The 24,860-nt window shown below is 46.0% G+C and overlaps 1 protein-coding gene across 3 annotated transcripts in view; it reads left to right on the top strand.

The window, feature by feature from the left end:
• Window positions 1-24,860, top strand: part of STK39 (serine/threonine kinase 39) — a 333,872-nt gene that overhangs the window by 63,536 nt on the left and 245,476 nt on the right. For all 3 annotated transcript variants that reach the window (XM_089328246.1, XM_051848536.3, XM_051848534.3), the window contains exon 2: window positions 21,796-21,908. In XM_089328246.1, the coding sequence (XP_089184372.1) occupies window positions 21,894-21,908 (15 nt within the window). In that variant the 5' untranslated portion in view covers window positions 21,796-21,893. The remainder of the gene's footprint in view (window positions 1-21,795; window positions 21,909-24,860) is intronic.

Genomic DNA, 24,860 nt, shown 5'->3' on the forward strand with positions numbered 1-24,860 from the left:
GTGGTATTTGATATGGCAGAAGATCAGTTGTCCAAAGAATTTGGACATCCTTTCTGGTTCTTTGTTCAATGTAAGCCCTGCCAGAGACGTTAAAATCTGCATTGACATAAGCATTAAAGTGCCAGATCCCCGTTTCCTACCTCAAAGGTAGTCATCACATGTTTCCTTTAAGTGGTGCTGCTCTACCAGTGGCTTTGAAGTAAGATACAGGTTTGCAAAGCTGAAAAATTTCCTTAGTTTTCCGGGACTGTCCCAGGTTCTTCCACGCTAGCATCTGATATGATCTGTGAATAAGTGCCTCTTTCTTTCCGTCAGACATTTTTCTGAAATAGCTGGATTTCCTAGTTAAGGTTAGCAAATACAAACACAGGAGAGGGTCATATGCTGGTCTCCAGGGCTGGTGAGAGTCTTCCCAGAGAGGCTGCTGCTGGCCTCCTTTTAAACCTCCATTGATGGGGTGGCACTGTGGCACAGTGGGTTAAGCTGCAGCTAGCAATGCAGGCATCCCATGTGCAAGTCCTGGCTGCTGCTTTTCCAGTCCAGCTCCTTGCCAGTGTGCCTAGGAAAGCAGCAGCAGATGGTTCAAGCACTTGGGCCCCTGCCCCAGCCCTGGCCATTGCAACCATGTAAGGCATGGACCAGTGGATGGAAGATCTCTTGGTTTCTTTATCGCCCTGCTTCTCTCTCTGTTGCTTTGCATTTCAAATATAATGAATAAATCTTAAAAGTTTTTTAACATGAAGTTCCATTGTTGTCAACCTCATGTCCGACATGCAGTGCATTGCCTTGAGTATTAAGCAATCAAGGGGTGCAGGATTTTTCTTGTAAGCATTTCTTGAAGCTACAACCCCTTAAACTCCCCGACCTCCAACACCTTGCTACTTTTAGCATCACCCAAAATCCAATGCCATAAGGAAGAATCTGGAGGACCCCTGGGAAAGTGGCAGCTGCATGACATGAGCATGTGGTTCTTTTCAAGATGTGAACTGGGGAGTTAGGAAGCTTTACTAGGATATAGTATGATAATCTCTATCATTTATCTGTAAGTAATATACCCAGGTCTAAGTTTACCCACATGTGTTTAAATTTGGTAAACTCTTTGAATGTAGAACTGTCAAAACTTGCAGAGAGTTGTCTCTTGGGACATTTTGTGGATGCGCTCTCTCTGAGCCTGCTGAGCCTGCCCGGTGAAGGCTGAGACTGTTTTAGAGAATGGGCTCCCTTCTCTAAGTTCATGTTCAGTTCATCCATAAAAAAGGGGCACACTCTGTGGTGTCCATCCAGCTGATAGCCTGCTGTGCTTTACAGGTTATTCTGGTATCCTAGGTCAATCATCTTCAAGTGAAATCCTTGTATTTCATGTTACTCACCTTGTTTGGCAAATCATTGACAGCTAGTTGATTTTATAAGCTATTTAGTGAGTTACCAAATACGGCAAGCATACAAGAACCCTGAAGCTTATGCACTTGGTGTTGTTTTAGATTTTTTTGTACCGAATTTTGGTTGCCCCTTTGAAATTATTATACAGTGCCAAGATGCAGGAGGGGATGAGGATGAAAGGCAATAATACATGGTACAATAGCACGTTGGGATGTTGTGCCACAGTGAAAAAAGTTTCAGAGACATGAAGAGTATGTGTCATCTAATTCTGAATGAAAACAGAGGAACACAAAGTCATAATTTTGTGTGTGTGTGTGTGAGAGAGAGAGAGAGAGAGAGAAAGGATGGAGAGAATAAGGACAAAATGTAGTATGTAACCATGAAAATAGTTGTATTTAGGTACTTTTAAAAATGTGCTGCTTCTCATTTTTAGAATGACTTAATTTTCATGATGGAAAGAAAAGGGCTTTTATTCATGAATTGTTTCTTTTAAGCCTCCAAAAGAGGTGGAAAAAATACCCTACAAATCCCAAATATTTTTATACCAAATATTTGTATATCTTCTTTTAGTTTTATGCAGCATTTCTTTTTAGGAGGTGAAGCATGCGTGAATGTCTGATTGTGCGCATGCTCCCCGCCCCATACCCCCTGACCTTGGTGGAAGGCCATCTTCGTCTCGCCAGGAAATGGCAGAGGGTAGCACCTTGGTTTTTACTTCTTCTTCCCCCAAGGGCTCAGCTTCCTTGACTCTGGGGGTTAGTTGAACAATGCCTGGCAGCCCAGGCCTTTCAAACTGTTGTCTGGAGCAGGCAGGACATACTCTGCTGGAAGGGTCAGCATTGTATTAGTTATGGGAAGGGTGAGGAGTCAAGGCTATTCGCTGTGAGATGTGGTCACGACAATGTTAGAGGTGATTACATCTATAGTTTTAGCACCTGAATATCCACAGCTGCTCCAGCAACTGGCAGTTCGTCCTACGTCCTGTGACCCTGTGTGCATATGTTGCCCCAAATCCACCTGTGTTTCTCCTTCTCCACGATGGCTTCCCTGGCTGATGCCATTATTAATTCATGCCTGCACATCTGTAGCAACTTCAGCCAATCATGCTACTGCATGATCTTGTCCCATGTTACAACTTCAATACTAGCAGCCAGAGGGACCTTTATAATGCGTGCGCTAGGTCCTTTTAATTTTCTAGAATCCTCTGAATTCCTTGTCTTTCAAAATCCTACAAAACACTCATCTTGGTCTCTGGAACTCTCTGTGTATGTTCAGTCTCCTGCGTTCCTATCCCACCATCTCTTTTTCCTCCTGCCCCCTGGTCAGCAAGCTGTAACTTCACAACCCTTGTCTCTGCTCTTTGAGCATTCCAAAGCCACTCCTGCCACAGGCCCTTTCTACATGCTTTCCCTGCTTCTTGGCAAGCTCTGTGCATGGATCTTGGCAGGATCTGCTCCTTCTCATCAGCACAGATATCACCACCTGAGAGGTGCTTCTTTGACCATTGCGGCTCCAGTGCTGCCCCCTCTAGTTGTCTTTTTGTCATAGCGGTTGGTGCCATCTTTTGATGTTTTTCATGGTTGTTTTAAATCCCGTCCTGCTCCACACTGAAATTGAATCTGTAGTAGGGCAGCTTTGTGCTCTTGTGCTTCTCTTCCTGCGACTTCAGTAGTGACTAACACATACTAGAGGCTGAGTGAGATCTGTTGAATGAATAAACAAGTACACATTCTCTGCCGTGATGATCAGATGAGATGTAATTGCTGTGATTTGTAGAAGCCCTGGGTTGAAGTTCTCTCTGACCCCAAGATGCTATGTCTTCACTCTCTGCGTGATGAAGGCAATGTTATCATTACTATGCGTAGTCAGTAGAGCATGTGTTTTTGATAGCTGGTCCCCACCCCACCCATTTTGTTCTAGTTATGACCTGGACCAGCTTAAGTGTCATCTTTGGCATGTAACTAAGTGAAGCTAATGAGCACATTGGGAGATTGAGTCTTTTTCAGGATTTTGGTCCATGCACCGTAGACTATGCCTAGAGTTGAGAGCTGAAAGACTGTTATCACCATCATGCTTTTATCAGATGATGTGCAGGAGGAGTTATCTTGGCCATGAAAAAGGCATATCAAAGGAGTAAGTAACCATCTTCTAAGGGCTTAGAGTTCAAGGTAGAAACATTAGTTACCCAAACACTTGACAGCAATAACATAAAGCTAATTACTTCCTATCATTTAAGTTGGGTAAATGAAACAGAAAGGAAATAAAGAAGTTTATCTGTTAAGAGATCATGTTAACATGTGCTTATCAATCTAATCAGCCCAGCTGTTAAAAAAACAAAAAAAAGTATAAGCGAATGACTGCGGGTCCCGTTGAACCTCATGCCATTCCGAGCACTGCTCTGTAGAATACACAGTGACTTCTAGGCAGAGAGGTGTCACAGATTGGGGGTGGGGGTGGGGGAGGGCATGGCCTACTACTGTTAGAAATTGAAAAAAGTTCCAGTTAAAAATAGAATGCTTATGCCGGCGCCGCGGCTCACTTGGCTAATATTCCACCTGTGGTGCCAGCACCCCGGGTTCTAGTTCCGGTCGGGGTGCCAGATTCTGTCCCGGTTGTTCCTCTTCCAGTCCAGCTCTCTGCTGTGGCCAGGGAGGGCAGTGGAGGATGGCCCAAGTACTTGGGCCCTGCGCCCTCATGGGCGACCAGGAGGAAGCACCTGGCTCCTGGCTTTGGATCGGTGCAGTGCAGCCATTTGGGGGTGAGCCAACGGAAAGGAAGACCTTTATCTCTCTCTCTCTCTCTAACCCTGCCTGTCCAAAAAAAAAAAAAAGATGTTTGATGGATTTCTTTTGTAATTAAATTAAGGGATGGTACTGGTGTTGAAATTTTACGTTTGTGTGTGTGTGTCTCAGGTGCTCCATATGTGTTGAATAAAAGCTTCATCTTTGAAGCACTAACTATACACATAAAATCCCTAATTGGAGTGGGATTTGCTCCTTCTGGACTCTTGTGGGCAGGGGGGCCCCTTTCCTAGGCCAGTGCCTCTTATATACGAACCCTGGGCTTTCCCAGAGCTCCCACTCCCTCCTGAGTCAGCCCTAAAGGAACAAGAGCGGTGGTCAGCGAGCTTCTTAGCTCTGGACTGCCTTGCTAGCAGGAGGGTACCTGGAGCCTTTGCGGTTGATGGAGGGCAGTGATGTCTCCTACACTGTAGCAGAGTCCACATGTGGCCCTTGGATCAGCAGCCTTGTGTCACCTGGGAGCCTGTAGGAACATAGAACTCTTCTCCACTGCAGTCCAGCCAAGTCAGCATCTCCATTTTCACAGGATATCCACGGGACCCCACAAGCTTCTCCACATCTCCCTACCCAGTCCTAACCATTTGGCCTGCAGCTCCGACACTACAGGACAGAGTGGTCCCCTGATGCCCTGCAGTTCTCCCACTGATGGCACCACGGTTTCTGTGGGCAGCTTCTATTAGGACGAAACCCTGAAGCAGGGGTGGTGGGGGCAGGGGCTGCCAGTATGCTGCTGTGGTTTCCAGCAGGGTTTAAGGGATGATCTGGGCCCTTGTCAGGGCTCCTGCTTCCCGCCGAGCGACGCTCTCGCAGCCTGCTGCGACGCTACCTAGCACTGCACCTGCCGTTCGTATTCCTGTCATTTGTGTCCTCTTCCTTTGTGGATCTTAGTTTTTCTGTTCTCATTTCGTACTCTACAGCATCATGTCCCTGCCTTTGCATGAGAGTGCAAGTGTGTGGTGGGGGAGGAGACTTTCACATGCAGGGGTTGACCTTCCTGGTTGGTGGTTGTACCTTGGGGGCCCTCATCGGTTGCCAAGGGAGACCAGATAAGCAGGAGTTTGATTATGAGTACAATCAAATCAGGAGAGGTAAGGAGGGGTAGGTGGCATTAAAGTGAATGGATTCTTTTTTTCTCTTTCTGTCCTTGAGCCAGGAGAGATTTTTTTAGTTCCTTGCTGCTTCAAGGATGTGGTAACCAAGATTGCTTAATGACCTGAGAAGTGGGGCTAATTGTATCTTGAACAATGAGTCATTTCCCTGCATAACTTTCTGTGCACCCAATCACTGTGGCATGAAAGTTGGCTGTGCTGGCTACCAGGAGTAGGATTCGAAGAGGGGTTGCTGGTAGGAATCTGGCAGGAATTGAGTTAGTGGTCATTCCAGGGAGTGGAGATATAAGTAATTTTCTCAAAATTTGAGATTATACCTAGTGTCAACTCAGTGTCTGAGATAGCTTTTATATATACATATATATATATATGTATATATATGGAGAGAGAGACACACACACCTACCCTGTCTCAGGTCTATTTGTACAAACAGTACAGGAGGACACTAGCCACATGCAGATGGCAACTTGGGGAGGGGGTCACACCAGCTTTATGTCCTTGCATTGACAGATAGAAGCCGTTCCTATTGAGCTTTCATAGGGACCTGGGCATCTTTGGGAGCAGGAGCCTAAGCCTGAGCTGGAACTGAACCTTCAGGTGCCATGCAGGTGCAGCCTGGGCCTGAGCTTTGGGCTTGGTTTGGCCCTGGGCTGTGGGCTCGAGCCTTGGCCTTGGCCTTGATTTGAGGGGTCGCGATTTCAGTGTAGGGTATGAGATTGCTTCCCAAGCTTGGGCCGAGTTCGGGAAGTTGATCCTGAGCTTACGGCTGACACCCTTAGGGATTGCGGTTTTAACTTCCTTGGCTTGTGGAGGACCTTGTCCTCCTAAGCAGATGTGTTCATAGGCTTGGCGTTGCTGGCTTGTGTCTTCATCAGGCCCTTCTTGTGCTCCTTGATGCAATGGGTATTCCTCAGGAATGTGAGGTGCACCCCCTCAAGAGATCCTTATCTTTGTGATAGAGGATTCTTGTTCCTATTTCTGTGCCCTTTTCAGTACTGGTTGTGTTTGGTGTGGTTCTTGGACTTGAACCGTAACCTGCAGCTCTTGAAATGTCTGGGATCAGAAGCCCTACTGTTAATATTAACACGGATAGGTAAAATGTTATTAAATTTAGGTGTCAGACATGTCCTGTTTTTGGTTATATTTGCATGTATGACCTCATCGAACAGCCATCCTGTGAGGTAGGTGCTGTAGTCACCTTTTACAATCCCATGAATCCAAGGCGCTTCCACTCAAGCCACCTGCCCAAAGCCATGTGGCTAAGGGCTGTCGAACCCTAGATCCCACCTTGTAACCACCATGTGACCAAGAGGAAGTATGGATGGATACGGATGGGTTTGGGAGTATGAAGAGAACATTGTTGGGAATGCTAGATTTTAGAAAAAGAATCGTGTTAGGAAGTAGAATGGACTAAGGTTTGAAAGAGAAGGCCTGGCCATTGTCGGTGGGGCCTGGAAAGGCCCCAGGCTCCTGTTGGAGATGATGGACAACACAGCCTGCGGGCTCCTTGTGAAGTGGGTACTGAGTGTGGGGCCGGGGGCCAGTGGGCAGGGCAGGACTTTCCTTTGCCTTATAGGCTCTGCTGGCAGGACTGGGGCTGAGGCGTTCTGGGAGACTGTGGAGGGAGGAGGGATAAGCTTCATCCAGTTTGCTTATAGTTTTTGTTGGAAAGGATCTGTCCGTCTGGCAGGAGCTGTTGGCTCCAGTCTCCAGCTTCTCACTGCATCCTGGAGGTGGGCTCCAGGGGCCCACAGAAACACAAAACCAGCAGGGCCTGGGAAGTTTGAGTCCAGGCCCCACGTGAAGCTCTCTTCTAGGAGCAGCTCCCGTGCCAGCACTTCCTTCTCAGAGCTCTGGGGCTCCCTGTGAGTCTCCTCCTCTAAACATTTGGGTTCTGATTCACTCTACCTGCTGCCTTTGATGCCTGTCCTCACTGCTTCCTCCAGCATCTTTTTAGTTCCCTAGCACCTGTCGAACCAAATCTTTGTGTTAAATGATGTCTTTTGCAGTACTAAGTATTGCTTCCATTTGCCTAGCTGGTGCTGACTGACAAATTTCCCCAAGCCCTGGGATTCTGGTGGAGGAGTAGGGAGAGAAGCCCACATTCAGGCACTGTGATTCCCAAAGCTAGGAGTATGGGGAATTCTCTGGAGAAGCTTAATTAAAATGCAGATCCTAGGCCTTCCGCAGCAGTAATTGATTCAATAGATTAGATATAGACTCAAGAATATGATTTTCATTTTTTAAATTTATTTTTAATTTGATTTATTTCAGAGGCTGACGGACAGGAGACACACACACACACACACACACACACACGCACACATTCCTATGAACTGGTTCACCCCCTAAATGTCCACAAAGGGCAGTGCCAAGAGTCTGGACCTCAATCCAGTTCTGCCATGCGGGTGGCAGGAACCAAATTACTTTAGTCATCACTGCTGCTTCTCATTGACTACCTCAGGAGGAACCTGGAGTCAGAATCCAGAGCCAGGTATTAAACCCAGGCACTGTGGTGTGGGATGAGAAGGGGGCATCTTCACTGGCATCTTAGTTGTTAGGCTGAACACCTGCCCTGAATCTGCTTTTGCTGGTGCAGTTTGCTGTTGCAGATTTTTGAGAAAATCTGCCGAAACCCAAGGTTTTCTTCCCACACGAGACTCTTGTATCAGGCTTGTTGCAGGGCTTAGATACAAACTATTTTTAATAGGATGGGGGCTATGATATGCTAATAACCTTTAAAGGAAGGAAGGTACATGGTTCCTGGAGGCTGAAAATCCAACTCAGATTTTCCTCCTAATTCTGCTTTGCCCACTTGGCAGGCCCTGCTGCCTCCGTGTTGTGTACCATCAGAGGGACACCTTCTTCTTATTTATTTAAAGCCCACATGAGTATTAGCTGCAGCTGAGGTGGGATGGAATGGGACTGACCTCCAAGTCCATTCCTGCTCTTGTGTTTGGAGCCATCCCCATTTCCAGGTGGCTTGAACTCAGAGCAGTAAGGAAGCAGAGGCCTCTACCATACCTACAGTTTCAATCCCGGACTCTTGGGCCTTTGGCCTTTGCCAGTGGGTGTATATGTTTATCTGTATGAATAGCAGTGGACATTCTTTTGTGGAATGTTGGCTTCCACTTGGCTGATTTAATCAGTGGATTGAGTGGGTTTTGCCGGGAGGAGTTGCACCGCCCCCTGAGAGCAGAACAGGAGGCTTTCTAGTCCTGCCAGATCATGGGGTTTTGAGTTTGCAGGGGGTGAGGACTTCAAAGTGACCTTTTACTGAATATGAAAATCAGATTTTCTCTGTAGGAATGTGTCCCTGCTGTGGCCCAGCGCTGATGTGTCTCCTGAGATGGATTTGGAGGGCAGATTTGGGGTCCTGTGTGTCACCTCTTTGTGTTTTCTGGTGTTGGATATCACCTCTATAAGCAGGTGGCATCGCCAAAGGCCCTCATTGCTATCTGTCTGCCACATTTTGTGTGGCTCCTACATGCTGAGCCCCTGCCAGTGGATTCTATGATTAAAAAAAAGAAAACAAAAGCCAAAAAAAAAAAAAAAAAAAAAAAAAAAACAACCCTAAAGTTCCCAGCTCAAGGCCAACCCTGTGTCACACTTGATGGACTCCAGGAGTGAAGTGGAGGTACTGGGAACCAGAAATGTCTGAAGGCAGTTGCCTCCCTGTGCTTGTTCTTCAATGTTGGCTGCCACTTCTCCCACAACTGTTGACTCACACATGCATGCGCACACGCACACACACATGCACACACACATGGATGTATGTGGAGACAGCCGACTGTTGAGCAAAAAAGCTCTCATTCCTTGCTTGTAGGTTCCATAGCCTACCCATGAGGTCTGTCCTTTGTGTAGACTCCGCTTTTTGTTCACTTGACACCTACATGAAGGGCCTCCTGTGTCCAGGCAGCAGTATGGGTGGAGGCACTCCCTGAGTCAGTGAGTGCCCCGGGGACTGTGCAGGCGTCCTGAGCAAGTGACTCACTCTGTAAGGGGTTGCTGAAGACGGCGACCTCTCAAGTCATTTAAGCCAATCTCTGGGGCCACATGTCTTTCTCTCCCACACCCTGCTCGCAGTGAGGTGGTCTCCTTCTCAAAATTGAAAGCGCATTCACTGAGCCGCAGGTTATGTGTTTTATTCCAAGTTGTCTGTTGCTCCGTACCAATATTAGGATTAAAATTGTAGAATAAAGAGGCTGTCCTTGTGGAACAGAGTAAAGCTGCCACCAGTGCCCCATATCCCTGAGCAGGTGTGAATTCCGGCTGTTCCACTTCCAAACCCGCTCCTTGCCAATGACCCTAGGAAAACAGCAGAAGATGGCCAGAGTGCTTGGGCCCCTGAGCCCACATGGGAGACCCAGTGGAATTCCAAGCTCCTGGCTTCAGCTATTGTGGCCGGTTAGGGAGTGGAATGGGAGATGGAAGATCTTTTTTTTTTTCTCCCTCTCTATTTCTGCTTCTGTCTCTGTCACTCTGCCTTTCAAATAAATACAAATAAATCTTTTAAAAACCTGGAGAGTATGGTTTGATGTTTCAGACTGTGAACTTCTAAGTGCTTTTGAGACTAATTCAAATATTTTTTTGACTGATAAATAATCACCTTCACAAGTAATTTAAAAAATATTTTATTTGATTGAAATCTATGATTAGCATAGAGATGGCTCTCTACATATAAAGTCATACTAAAAATGATCCATAATGAAGGAGATGGGAGAGGGAATAGGAAGCAGGAAGGGAGCAGGGTGGGGGGCATGAGGGAAAGAGCCACTATATTCCTAAAGTTGTATCTATGTAAAAATGCATTATTAAATAAAAAAATATTTTATTTGAAAAGGAGTTACAGAGAAAGGAAGGAAGGAAGAAAGAAAGAAAGAGAAAGCGATATCTTCTATGAGCTGATTCACTCCCCAGATGGCTAGCACAGCTGAAGCCAGGAGCATGGAACTTCATCTGGGTCTCCCATATGAGTGGCAGGGTCCCAAGCAACTGGGCCATCTGCTTCTGCACACTCAGGTGCGTTAGCAGTAGCTGGATTGGGAGTAGAGAGCATCCAGTTGCTCATGTGGGATGCCAGTGTCTAGGGCAGCAGCATAACCTGCTGCACCACAATGCTGACCCCTCACAGTGCTTTTGAAAAAATCTGTTGTTAAGAAAGAATTGGGGGCTGATGCTGTGGCATAGCAGGTAAAGCCGCTGCCTGCAATGCCAGCATCCGTATGGACGCCAGTTCTAGTCTTGGCCGTTCCACTTCTGATCCAGGTCTCTGCTATGGCCTGGGAAAGCAGTGGAAGATGGCCCAAGTGCTTGGGCCCCTGCATCCACGTGGGAGATCGGGAAGAAGCTCCTGGCTTCAGATGGGCCAGGCTCCAACCATTGCAGCCACTTAGGAAGTGAACCAGCAGATGGAAGACCTCTCTTTCTCTCCGTCTCTACCTCTCTCTCTAACTCTGCCTTTCAAATAAATAAATAAATAAATCTTAAAAAATAAAAAAAGAAAGAATTGACTATGAGTAATACTCATTAGTAACCCCATTGTGGATTAGGTGGAAATTAGGTTCTGCTATTTAATAGCTCCTTATCACAAACACACTGCTTTTCCTTCACCTGCTGTGCAGATTCACCAATCTCCGAAGAATAATTTTATCATTATTGAGAATGACTACATTTCTGTTTCTTCTGAATTATCTTACATGATTCCAATCCATGCACCTTCTGAGGGTTTACTAAGCACAAAATGGAGTTTCTGTTTTGTGTCGTGTTTCTAGTTGTTGCTTTAGATGTAGCTGGACACCCAGGATGGGTTCATTTACATTCATTTCGGTTTGATTCCACACAACAACTTCCCTGTATCTCTCCTAAGATCAGAACTGCAGGCTACCTTTTTTTTTTTTTTTTTTTTGGTATGGTATCATCAGATGGTTCTCGATGAGTTGTATACAAGGGCTGCTTTTTCTTGGTGAGGTCTGAGACCCCGAAATGTTCTGATAAGTCAGATTTTCCTAGGTACACACTTTTGTTCAGATCACTTGGGGAAATGCCAAGGTGCTTCCCTGAACCTCCTGAAGGAAGCTCTGCTAGCTCATTCTTTGCGTGCTACAGGAGGATGTAACCCAGCTAGAGTACATGAGGGGCCACTGGCTCATAGCTGTCTCCAGGAAGTGGTCTTAACCAGGCCTGGTAGCCAGCCACTGGCTTATAAATGATTTATCCACAAAGGTCGCTGCCAGGTTTCCTTTTTGTTAATTAATGCATATGTGTGGCACATTCAGGAAACAGCTGGCTCAAGGTTCTTTGTGACTTGAGGTTTCACTGTGTGCATGTCCCTTTCTCATAGTATGTTAAAAGATTAGCCATAGGGTATATTGTGGTACAGGAGCTAAAACCACAGCCTGCAACACTGGCATCCCACATGGGTGTTGGTTCATGTCCTGGCTGCTCCACTTCCAATCCAGCTCACTGCTAAATGCATCTGGGAAAAGCAGCAGAAGATGGCCCAAGTGTTGGGTCTCTGCCACTCACATGGAGACCTAGAAAGCATTTCAGGCTTCTGGCTTTGGCTTAGCTCAGCCCCAGCCATTGCAGCCACTTAGGGAGTAAACCCAGTGGATGGAATCTCTCTCTCTCTCTCTCTTTCTCTCTCTCTGTCTCTCTCTCTCTCTCTCTTTCTTTCTTTCTCTCTCTCTCTCTGTAATTCTGACTTTCAGATAAATAAATCAAACCTAAAATAAAAGAGATTAGTTTCAACAAGGTTCTCGCTGTGTGTGGAGTTGTAAGATGAGGTGGGTGATGTATAGTAAATTGGTTTGGATCAATTCCCATGTCACGTTGGACTGTATGAAAGAAATGTGACTGTTTTTGATCTCGAAAAAGGAAAGTTCACATGTGTAATATAATACATAGTATAAAACATGGCCATTAGGGAATGAAACCAAAAGAAGTAATCCAGGTAAGCAAAATATGGGCCTGGGGTGAGTTTCCATTTGACTCATCATTTTTTTTTAAATAGATTTATTTATTTATTTATTTATTTAGAGTGACACACACGCAGAGTGAGAGAAATCTTCCACCTGTTTTTTCTTCTCCCTGAATGGCTGCAATGGCTGGAGTTGGCTGAGGTGGAAGCCAGGAGCCTGGAGCTCCATCTTGGTCTCCCACGTGAATGGCAGGGGCTCAAGCACATGGGTCATCTGCTGCTGCTCTCCCAGGCACAGGATCAGGAAGCTGGATAGGAAGTGGAAAAGCTAAGACCAGAATCGTCCTCATACTGACATCATGGGTGGCTGCTGCGCCCCACACCTGCCTCCTCACCGTGCTTTTTAGTTTTCAGAAATTCATTGCTAGAGGTGGGTGTTGTGGCACAGTAGGTTAGGCTGAAGCTTGGGATTCCACATCTAGTTCTGGCTGCTTTGCTTCCAATCCAGCTCCCTATAACGCATCCTGGGAGGGAGCAGATGATGATGGTTCAAGTGCTCGAGTCTCTGACAGGCATGTGGGAGACCCAGGTGGATGTCCAGGCTATGGGTTTAGTCTGGCATAGCTCTGACTTTTGCAGTTATTTGGGGAGTGAACTAGTTGGTGAAAGATCTCTCTCTCTTTCCCTTCCTTCCTTCCTTCCTTCCTTCCTTCCTTCCTTCCTTCCTTCCTTCCTTCCTTCCTTCCTTCCTTCCTTCCTTCCTTCCTTCCTTCCTCCTTTCCTTCCTTTCCTTCCTTTCCTTCCTTTCCTTCCTTTCCTTCCTTTCCTTCCTTTCCTTCCTTTCCTCCCTTTCCTCCCTTTCCTTCCTTTCCTTCCTTTCCTCCCTTTCCTCCCTTTCCTCCCCCTCCCTCCCTCCCTCCCTCCCTCCCTCCCTCCCTCCCTCTCTCTCTCTCTCTCTCTCTCTCTCTCTCTCTCTCTTTCTTTCTTTCTTTCTTTCTTTCCTCCTCTCCTCTCCTCTCCTCTCCTCTCCTCTCCTCTCCTCTCCTCTCCTCTCCTCTCCTCTCCTCTCCTCTCCTCTCCTCTCCTCTCCTCTCCTCTCCTCTCCTCTCCTCTCCTCTCCTCTCTTCTTTTCTTTTCTTTTCTTTTCTTTCTTACAGGTGAGTTATAGACAGTGAGAGAGAGAGAGAGAGAGAAAGAAAGGTCTTCCTTCGCTGGTTCACTCCCCAAATGGCTGCTACGGCCAGCGCTGTGCTGATCCAAAGCCAGGAGCCAGGTGCTTCCTCCGGTCTCCCATGTGGGTGCAGGGGCCCAAGTACTTGGGCCATCCTCCACTGCACTCCCTGGCCACAGCAGAGAGCTGGACTGGAAGAGGAGCAGCTGGGACTAGAACCCGGCACCCATATGGGATGCTGGAGCTGCAGGTGGAGGATTAACCAAGTGAGCCACAGCACCGGCCCCTCTCTGCCTTTCAAGTACATGAAAATAAATAAAAATTTACAAAATAAAAATTGTTATCTTTACTCTGTTAGGAAGCCTGACATAGGAATTTTTTTTATTTATTTTTTTTTTTATTTTTTTTTTTTTATTTTTTTTTATTTTTGACAGGCAGAGTGGACAGTGAGAGAGAGAGACAGAGAGAGAAAGGTCTTCCTTTGCCGTTGGTTCACCCTCCAATGGCCGCCGCTGCAGCCGGCGCACCGCACTGATCCGATGGCAGGAGCCAGGATCCAGGTGCTTTTCCTGGTCTCCCATGGGGTGCAGGGCCCAAGCACCTGGGCCATCCTCCACTGCACTCCCTGGCCATAGCAGAGAGCTGGCCTGGAAGAGGGGCAACCGGGACAGAATCCGGCGCCCCAACCGGGACTAGAACCCGGTGTGCCGGCGCCGCAAGGTGGAGGATTAGCCTATTGAGCCACGGCGCCGGCTCCTGACATAGGAATTTTGAATTCTCAGCTTTTCTTCAAACCTCACGACAGTCTAGCCTTGTAGATCAGTGAACTCCCATGATGACGGTTGGCTGAGGCTGAGTGGCAGCTGTTCCCTGTAGTACGGTCACACGTGTTTCTATTTACCTGAGCCCTCCCTGGTGAGCTCCTGCCCCTGATGGGACAGACTGGCTCAAGACTCAAAGAGGTCTTCCATCTGCTGGTCCACTCCCCAGATGGCTGCAATGCCCATAGCTGTGCCAATCCAAAGCCAGGAGCCAGGAACTTCTTCCAGGTATCCCACATGGGTGCAGGGGCCCAAGGACCCGGGCCATCTTCTATTGCTTTCCCAGGCCATAGGAAAGAGCTGGATAGGAAGAGGAGCAGCCAGGACTAGAACCGGCACCCATACAGGATGCCAGCACTGCAGGCCAGGGCTTTAACCCGCTGCACCACAGCGCCAGTCCCTCGCATCTAACCTTAAAAAACATTCATGTGGACTAATACTCATATGTTTTAAAAGTACAATATGTTTATTGCTATATTGTTTATTTTGAGAGGAAGATTGGAATTAAAGAGAATAGTTATCAACAGCATAAGGGCTGAGTAAATTATTTATGAGACATCAGTACTGTGAAATGGGAGTGCTTCAAAAAGCTCCTGTAAAAAGTGGAATTCAAAGATGTTTATTTTGGCACAGAAATTTAATCTCTCTACATAATTGTTTCATAATACATGTTGTCCCTGAGAGTTTCAAAATACTCTTTACTATTATGTTTTTTGTATGTTCTTTCAAATATCTTTCCATATCTTTTGCTCATTTATAAAAGTATATTGGAGCTGGCTCTGTGGCGTAGTGGGTTAAGTGCTGCCTGCACTGTTGGCATCCCATATGAGCACTGGTTCAAGTCCCAGGTGCTCCACTTCTGATCCAGCTCTCTACTGTGGCCTGGGAAAGCAGTGGAAGATGGCCCAAGTTCTTGGGACTCTGCACCCGTGGGGGAGACCCGGAGGAAGCTACTGGCACATAGCTTCGGGTTGGTGCAGCTTTGGCCATTGCAGCCAATTGGGGAGTGAACCTGTGGAAGGAAGACCTCTGTCTCTGCATCTCCTCTCTCTGTGTGACTCTGACTTTCAAATAAATAAATCTTTTTTAAAAAGTTTATATATATTTATTTATTTCAAAGACATAGCTACAAATAAAGAAAGGGGGGGATATCTTCCATCTGCTGGTTCACTCCCAGTAGCCAGGGCTGGGTCAGGCCAGAGCCAGGAGCTAGGGTCTACATCCAGGTCTCCACTTGGATGGCAGCCGCCATCTGCCTCCCAGATGCATTACTAGGATGCTTGGTTGGAAGCAAAGGAGCTCAGGCACTCTGATATTTGATGTGAGTATTCCAAGCAGTGGCTTAACCTTTGGCGCCACAAGCCCACTCCTCATGAACTTTTTGAAGGACACTTAGATTAAGTAGCATTAAAATGACAAATTGACCGGATTGTAGTTGCCCTGGGGAGACTTCCCTCAGGAGTAGTTGTAGCCAAGATTTAACTAATGCTTCCTGTGTGCTGGACACAGCTGTAAGCTTCCGTGCATCAGCTGTACCTATGAGCCTAGATACTATGATTGCCATTTTATAAGTGGGGAACCTGAAGAACAGGGAGTTGATTAATGCATCCAAAGATAAGGATGTGGAACGGCTGGGATCTGAACTCGTGCAATCTGGTTAGACAAAGATGTCTTCAAATCATGTTTAAAGGTTAGATATTCAAGTACAATGCAAATTTGGCATTTTGCTCTAGAATATTATTAATTTATAGCTGTTCCTGAATTCTCTGGGTTATCTCTTATACTTTAGACTCTTAGACTTAGCATGCTGTATCAGATAGAATCATTTAGTCTTTTGCTTTCTAAATGTAGCTTTTTTTAATTTATTTATTTGACAGGTAGAGTTATAGACAGGGGGAGAGAGAGAGAGAGAGAGAGAGAGGTCTTCCTTCCATTGGTTCACTCCCCAATTGGTTGCTACGGCCGGTGCGCTGCGCTGATCCGAAGCCAGGAGCCAGGTGCTTCCTCCTGGTCTCCTGTGCGGGTGCAGGAGCCCAAGCACTTGGGCCATCCTCCACTACCCTCCCTGGCCACAACAGATAGCTGTACTGGAAGAAGAGCAACCGGGACTAGAACCTGGGGCCCATATGGGATGCCAGTGCCGCAGGTGGAGGATTAACCAAGTAAACCATGGCGCTGGCCCCATCCTCTTTCTTTTAAACCAACTGAATCTTCTAGGTACTAAACGAAATAAAACTTACTACTGACCTAAGAAGGTCTGTTGTCTTCCTCTCTACTGGTGCTATGAAACCGTAGATCAGGGTGGGGAACTTTTTTTTTTCTTCTTGGTGCCAAGGGCCATTTGGATATTTATAACATCATTTGGGCCATACAGAGTTACTGACTTAAAAATGAGTCTGCTATAGATTTATTGGGTTTCGAGTCCTGCCTGTGGTTGCCTTGGCAGGGCCAGACCATATGATAAGGGTCACAGACTGGACATCCCCACCCCTGCTATAGATTAATTTACCTCCACCCCCCCCCCCCCCAAAAAAAAAAAATGGAGACATGAGTCCCAAAGAGAGGACCTGACATTTACTGAGTTGATGTTTCCTAGGGGCATGGGAGACATTATGCTATTAAGCCCTACAGATAGATTTTATTATGCCCATTAAGGAAGCTGATGTTTAAATAGAAGTCAGAAAATCATAGGGAGAATCAGTGCCATGGAGAGCAGAATCCTGAGAACTCTTAAAAAATGCTTTCTTATTTACTTGAGGCATGGAGAGACAGAAAGAAAGGTAAATCTCCCATCTGCTGGTCCATTGCCCCCAGATGCCTCCCAGGTGCACTGACGGGAGGCTGGATTGGAAGTAGAGGTGCTGAGATGTGAACTGGCACTGCAACACATGGTGCAGCATCCCAGTTGGAGGCTTAACCCAGCGTTCCACTATGCACCCCAGCCCCTGCCTTGTTTCTGACAACTCTGAATTAGTAGTGCATTATTTACAATAGGAATTAGTGAGCAAGTGACTTAGAACAGTGGAAGGCTTTTGTATTAGACTGCTCAGGCTGCCAGAACAAAATACCATAGTGACTTCCAGAAGTGTATTTCTCATGCTTCTTGGGCCTGGGAAGTTGAACCCAAGATGCTGGCCTATTCATTTTCTGGTGAGGGCTGTTTTGGCTTACAGATGAGTACCTTCTCTCTGTGTCCAATTATGATGGAGAGAGAGACAGACACACGCAGCACAGGCGAGCTAGCTGTCCATTGTGTCTTCCTGTGCGGACATATCCCTATGACCTAAGGTGACCTCACCTACCTCTATAAAGGTCCTATCTCCAAGTACAGTCTCCCTGGGAGTTGGGACTCTACAATACGGATTTCCAGGGGACACATTCCATCCACAGCAGTGTTCCACTCGTCCCTTTTAACCTCTGTACAGGAAATGATCCCATGGAGAGGTTATTCCACTGTAACAGGAATGGTCACCTTTGGACTTTTCATTATCTAGCAAGCTGCCTGTCACATGGTAGGAATTCAATTACTGTTCATCGATAAATTAATGGAAGTGAGTGTCATTTTGCTGATTCTTATACCTTAAATGTTCTTGTGGCTGTGAAGCATATCCCCTCCCCATCCCCCACTTCTAGTGAACAGTTAGTAATGTATCCAGAAAGTTGAATTTTGGTGGGCTGTAGACACACTGCTTTGTGTAATGGGAGTACTACTGAATTAAACATAAAGGAACAGAGGCTGCATAATAGAGAAGAAGTCACAGGAAGCCTGGGCTCGGGTTAGTTGCTGTAAGAGAACAGAACTTTCTGATTGTGAGAACACACAAAGAACACGTGATGCTCTGTCTCCATTAAGTTATTTGAGAGAGGCTGGCATTTTTACCCTGGCTCTCAGCACACAGAGGAATGTATCATCAGCTCAGAGAGCCTCTTGCCTGTGATGGTCACTGATGTCCTGACCACCCCACACTTAAACGTAGCAATTCCTAGTTTGGAGTTGCTCACTCATCGTGGGTGGCGATAGAGTGATGTAAAACCTTAAACTGAAAGTAGTCGAAGCCCCTCTCTGAGCTTATGCACACAGGCTGTTGTCCTATAGAATATTTTATTTCACTTGGAATAGGAGTCCAGAATAAAATGAGGAATTCATAAAATGTCAAGAGCTTCTTACTCCCAAAGCAGTGCATACTTTTTTGAAAATACTCTACTAAATATTAATGTTTCATGTAGATAGCATATATTATTCAACAGATAAAGAAAAGGTGCTGTTTAATTTCTACTGTTTTATTTCTTGTTGCTAACACTTGTCTAATTCTTGGATTTACAAGTCCTCCACTTTTAGCTCCCTCTTTAACTGTCAAAGTACATAAAAACCCTGAAAACAAGACAGAATATTTCCAAATGTCTTTTAGAATCACACACTCAGGTCACCTCTTTCTTTCCTTTTAAACTATGGATTTATTCTAATGCTGAGAATCTATCTAGGATAGCAGATTTGAAAGTATTATATATATTTGTGTGTGTGTATATATATATATTTCAAATATTTATTTGAGAGAGTGAGTGCTCTGATGGTTCACTCCCCAAATGCCCACAACAGCTGGGACTGGGCAAAGTCAAGGTCAAGAGCTGGGCACCAAATCTGGGTTTATTGCATGAGTGATAGGAACCAGATCACTCAAGCCATCGCTGCTGCCTCTCAGGGTCTGCTTTAGGACCAGCTGATAGCAGGAGCTGGAGCAGGACTCTAACGCAGATACTTGGATGGGAGATGCGGGCTGGACAGTAGGCATCTTAACCTCAAGGTTATATGCCCACCTGAAGTCTGCAGTTTTTGAGTGACTCAGAATAAACAAATGTTTTCCTTTAGTTTGGGTGCAGCTGAAACCGTAGTTTCATAAAGCAGTTCTTACCCTTAATTTGTGAGATACCATCTGATACTTCCTTTCCCAAAATGCTGACCTCCACACAGTGCACTGATGGCAGGAGCAGTGGATCCTGACTGGCAATTTGGAAAAGCACCAACCTGGTGCAGAGAGTGGCAGATGAGGATAACGTTGGCTTGCCGTGGCGTCCTCATCCTGGTTTTCAGTCACTGCACAACAATTAAAACAATCCCTTTCCATCACGGGCCCTTGTTTCCTCTGGTGTAAAGTGAGGGGTTAGGCTGGCTGATCCTGCAGGTGCCCCTGCCTTCAACTCTGTTCTGAATCTCCTGCAATGAGAGGAGATCTCTGGATCGGATTGGCTTCTCCCCGTGTTGAATGAAGGATTCAGTCCCGTGCCACGGTGGTGATCCTGGGCCACGGGGCTTCACATGTGTTTCTGTGTAGCTGTGCGAAGTAGCTGGATGGTCTGCAGTCCGTGCAGTTGTAAAGCAGCTACAGTGATCCTCTGTAAAGCTCCAACAAAAGACTTTGCCCACCACCTTGTCCCAGTCCTTACGCTGTGTCCTAGTTCTCACTTGTGTTTGTGGCAGTCAGGAGACTTAGCTGTCAATAAGGGACAGCCCCCTATTCCAAACACAAACCTGCCTTGTCTTTTCTGGGAATTTGCTTTCTTCTTTTGTGTTTTTCATTTCCCCTGATTTGAGAATGTTCTAGAATGAGGGTTAAGGATGGAAGAGTAGGATTTGGGGGAGATTTACAGCAGGTAGGGTTAAAAAAAATGGCTTCCTGTCGGGAGCTAGTTAGAGATGTTTGTTGATTGCTCTGCTGGGCACCACCCCAGTGCTGACCAGCTACTGAGCACTTTCTCTGTGGCTGCCTTCAGGGATGGACTCTTGTTCAGGGGCCTGGAAAATACACATTGCTGGCAGCAGGGCTCTTTGCAGTGTTTGGCTCTGGTGTTTGGAGCGTTGTGGATTAGGGCTGGCGAGTCCTGCGTTGGGAGGACTCTGAGGATCAGCTGCCGGGGCAGGAGCTCAGCCGATGGAGACAGCAGGGAGGTCAGGGCAAGGGAGGCCCTGAGCCAACCTCTGGCGGAGACACTGACTCCTGGAACTGGGCTGCAGAGAGAGTTCACCAGAACCTTCCATCTTGGTGGTTCCATCTTGAATTCCATCTTGTGATTCCATCTTGAATCACATAGGACTGCAAGAAATACGTTCCTAGCAAGGCCAAAGCCAGTGAGGAAGGGAAGGGTGTGCTCTGGCTTTGAGGGAGGTAGGAAACAGGCTGAGCCCTTGGAGTCCGGCACACCTGGCCCAGGTCTCGGCTCAGGCCCTTACTAGCAGTGCGACTTCTCTCATACAAAAGGAGACAGAGAGAGGATTGTGCAGGCTTGTAAAGGCAGTTTCGTGAGTAAAGTGCCTCCTGTTCCGGGTGTGGTCAGAGCCGTAGACTTTCTTCCAAGAAAGTGAGTGGTCCTAGATTCGGCTTTCCTGGAATGGGAGCTTTCATGCTGGAGACCTGGATTTAGAAATGAGGGTGATTTGCTTGGGGAGTTACAGTGTAGGGTCCAGAGCTGATGGTGAAGCCATGGGGAAAATCCAAGGCAGAGCTCCAGCCCCATTAAACAGCCTTTGGGTACTTCCTTGGGGCATGGGAGCCTTGGTTTGCACTAGAAATGCAGTTCCTTTTCTGTGACACTTGTTGGGAAAGCAGACACTGACCTTGCTTCCTTATTTCCAGAAATATCCCCCACCTGCTTCCCCTTTTTAATGATATTCAATGATTTAGTTGAGAAATATTACCAGGAGAAATACATCAGGGAGAAAGCTAGATGGTCACATCTGGCGGCTTTTTGTACAATCCGTGGCACAGGCGATTTCTCTCTCTGGCTGTCATGCAGTAGTACAGGATTTATATAATTAGAATGACACTTCTGGTATGATTTGCAGAATTGAGATGCCTTAACCTGAGGGTCTTTGTGCCCTTATGGAATATAAATCCGATTAGGAGCTCTTTGTTCCCTGCCACAAATCATTCCACATCTACATTTTGCTCTTATAAAATATGGATAACGGCCTGACTGTCTCCTAGGAGTTTGAGTGCATTAGCTGATGATCATGAAACCTTAGAAATAGGACATTCATGTGAGTACTGAGAGCTTTTGTAGTCACACGTTGCTGTTATGTTGCTTGACATCCTTGAACATCATGCTTTCAGCATGAGACTACCAGGGTAGATCCACGTTTTTCTAACTGTAGAGAAAGCCCTGACCTAAACTCAGAGTGCCTGGAACACATACGTTGTCCCGGTGTCTCACGGAAACCCCAAATCAGGCTCAGGGCAGCGTGATTTGGTTTGGGCGGAAGTGAATAAGGAATCTGAGATATTTTAAAGGCACCGAAGTTAGAAAATACCAGGGCCTGAGGATGACAGAGGCTTCCACACGAGGTTGTGCACAGATGCTCAGACCCCACGTCCCCGTGCCTTCAGATGTAACATGTAGAAAAATCCACATGCTCCTTTTCTTTTCCTCACCTCCATCAGTAATTGTTTTAGGACTTAGGAAATTCTTTAAAAAGATGTCAGGTGGTAATGTTTTAAATACCTTGAGTAGACAACTCTGTAAATGCATGCGTATTTATTTAGGACCAAGCGAGCTAGTGTGCCATTTGACAGCTGACAGTGCTTTTGTTTTGTTGCAGGCAGTGGCGCTACTGCTGTGGTTCAGGCTGCCCTATGCAAACCCAGGCAAGAACGTGTAGCAATAAAGCGGATCAACTTGGAAAAATGCCAGACCAGTATGGATGAACTATTAGTAAGTAAAAGGGAAGGGGATCCCCTGCTGGTTGCTTTTCTTAACTTATGGGTGTGTAGAGGCAGGTGGGGGAAGAGCAATGTGTTGGTGGGTTGAAATAATGTGTTTCTTGCAAAGCTGCCTATGTCACTTTTTGCTTCCCTGATTAATGATGTCAGACCTGATTTGTGTGTTGTAACCTGGTCATTCCTTTGCTTTGACAAGTAGTGTTTTGCTCCATCTGCATTAACCCTGGTGAGAGACAATCAGTGACATTGCATTTTATTAATGAAGGGTGACCTTAGGCCACATGATGACTGACTACAGAACTGAGTGGCTAGCTATTTTATTTTATTATATTATATTATATTTATTTATTTGAGAGGTAGAGTTACAGACAGTGAGAGGGAGAAACAGAGAGAAAGGTCTTCCGTCCATTGGTTCACTCCCCAAATGGCTGCAACGGTTGGAGCTGTGCCAATCCAAAGCCTGGAGCCAGGTGCTTCTTCCTGGTCTCCCATATGGGTACAGGAGCCCAAGCACTTGGGCCATCTTCTACTGCTTTCCCAGGCCACAACAGAGAGCTGGATTGGAAGGGGAGCAGCCAGGACTAGAACCAGTGCCCATATGGGATGCCGGCGCCGCAGGCGGAAGATTAACCTGTGCCACAGTGCTGGCCCCAGTGGCTAGCTTTTGACCTATAGTCTAGAATGGGTGACTCTCCCCAGACTGTTGGTTAGTCACTTTGGCTTTCATAAATTATACAATCACATACAACTTTGTCTTAGTTTTTAAAATGCAGTGTCGCTTGCATTTGGCTAACGAGAGGTATTGGTTTTTCTCACAGGGCAGCTTGTACTTATTCTAAATGAAGTATACTGCATAAATAATTGGAATTTGTCAGTGTGGAGATGATGACGGTGGCACTGGTTGGTTGAAGAAACATTTGCTTTTGGCTTAACTGACTCATTATTAAATGAACAGCTTGGCAAATGGTTATTAGTTGCCCAGCAAACTGTGAAGGGTTTGAGAGTTTAATCTCATAAATAGAGTTGTCATTCCTCCTGCCAATTTTCTGTTTTTCCTTGTGGCTGTTTGTTTGAGGATAATGGGACACTGCAATGGAGGAGTTAACTGATTGGTTATCCCAATACTAATCCCAGTACAAATATTAGTCCAATAGCTCTATGCAGGCTACAAAGTATAATGACAGTTGGCTCCAAATAAAGGAGCCTTTTGTTATATTCTACTTCGGGGATGGAATGCCATTAACAACAGCTTTTTGTCTTTATGCAGAATATAGCTTTTATTTTGGGCATAATTATAGTGCACTCTAGTATAAATCAAGTACAAGGGTGAAGCTATACTTTTGCAGGTCTGTTTGGCCTTCCATTTCAAGTTAGACTACATAATGCATAGATTTCTTTGAGGTTGAAGCAACAGATTGTGTGCCCAAACTCGGACTCAAGCAAGGGACTCCATAATTCAATGTTAACTAAACAAAATTGCATCCTTTAAGGCTTTAGTCCTCAAAATTGCAGCATGCTCATCTGTTATGGAAATTACTAGTGCATACTGCTTGTCTGTTGTTTACGAAAGTGGTGACCAACATGATTGTGCCCTTTCTCATCCAGTCTTCAAGCTCATTTTCCCTGAATAGAAAAGCATTGAAACAACCTGAAGGGACAGTCGGGTACTGATTCTGCCACTAACTTTTTTTTATATAACTTTAATTTACTCACCTAAACAGCAAGTTGAATTGGGGGACCGCTAAGATCTCTCTGGAAGTCTTCAAATTCTGTAACAATTCACAATTATATATTAACTTTTTTTAAAAAAAATTTTGAAGTATACATTTCAACCTATGCACTGTTTGGAAATACCACACAGGAATTTGCCTGTATGTGCCTGTGTTTGTGGTGTTCTGTGGGAGGTCCCACAGCCACTTCTGTGACATCAGCAGAGTATATATATGGGATACGTGTATAAGGTTTGTGTGCACTTGGCCAAGCAGTTCTGCAGTCGGCTTTCTGGACTGGGCTGGTGCTGTGGTCTCTGGTCCCTCCCAGGTCCTTGGTTCCCAAAGACTCCATGTCTCCCCTTTGCATGTGGCTACCATGGATGGAGGCTGTGTGAGGATGCAGGTGACCATCACAGGGAGGTAGCAATTCCAGGCCCTTTTCTTTCTTTCCTGTGGACCAGCAAGCATGGCAGTGGCATTTGGAAGTACCTGTGACTTAGGCAGAGCCTCTAAGGACTGCAGCTCTTGGGCCTGGCACTGTGGCACAGCATGTAAAGCCCCAGGCTGAAACTCTGGAATCCTATATGGGCACAGGTTCAGGTCCCTGTTGTTCTGCTTCAATCCAGCTTCCTGCTAATGTGCCTAGGAAAGCAGCAGAGGATGGCTCAAGTCCTTGGGTCCCTGCAATCATTTAGGAGATCCAGAAAAAGCTCTTGGCTTTGGCCTGGCCCAGCTCCAGCCGTTGTGGCCATCTGAAGAGTGAACCAGCGGATGGAAGACCTCTCTCTCTCTGTCTTCCTCTCTTCGGTAATTCTGCCTTTTAAATAAGTAAATAAATCTTCAAAAAAAAAAAAAAAAGTAACACAGTTCTTATGGGTTATGCTCAGCTACCTGAGCCTGAGCTATTAGGACTTATAAATTTGCATATTAGTGGTAGTTAATTGTTTTTCTTTTTTCCCTTAAAACCTGTGTTGTGATAGAGTATTTTTGCGTAATTATTTTAATATAAAAAGATACATGCACTTACTAATGGTTTGAACATTTCTTAGCATTGAACCTTTGGTGTTTTTGTGTCTGGTTGTGTGTGTATTTGAAGAGAGGGAAGAATGGCTATTTCTTTAGGGTGTCCATTTCACAAGAAAGTGAATTCACTGTATAATCTGCTTAAGGTTGCCAGACTTTTGTGGCCTGGTTAATGGCACATGTGATTGTGTGGAACAGAGCTGCTGTCA

The sequence above is a fragment of the Oryctolagus cuniculus genome, chromosome 3, assembly GCF_051225735.1.
Source record: "Oryctolagus cuniculus isolate XC-2025 breed Fujian yellow rabbit chromosome 3, ASM5122573v1, whole genome shotgun sequence".
NCBI classification, from domain to species: Eukaryota; Metazoa; Chordata; class Mammalia; order Lagomorpha; family Leporidae; genus Oryctolagus; species Oryctolagus cuniculus.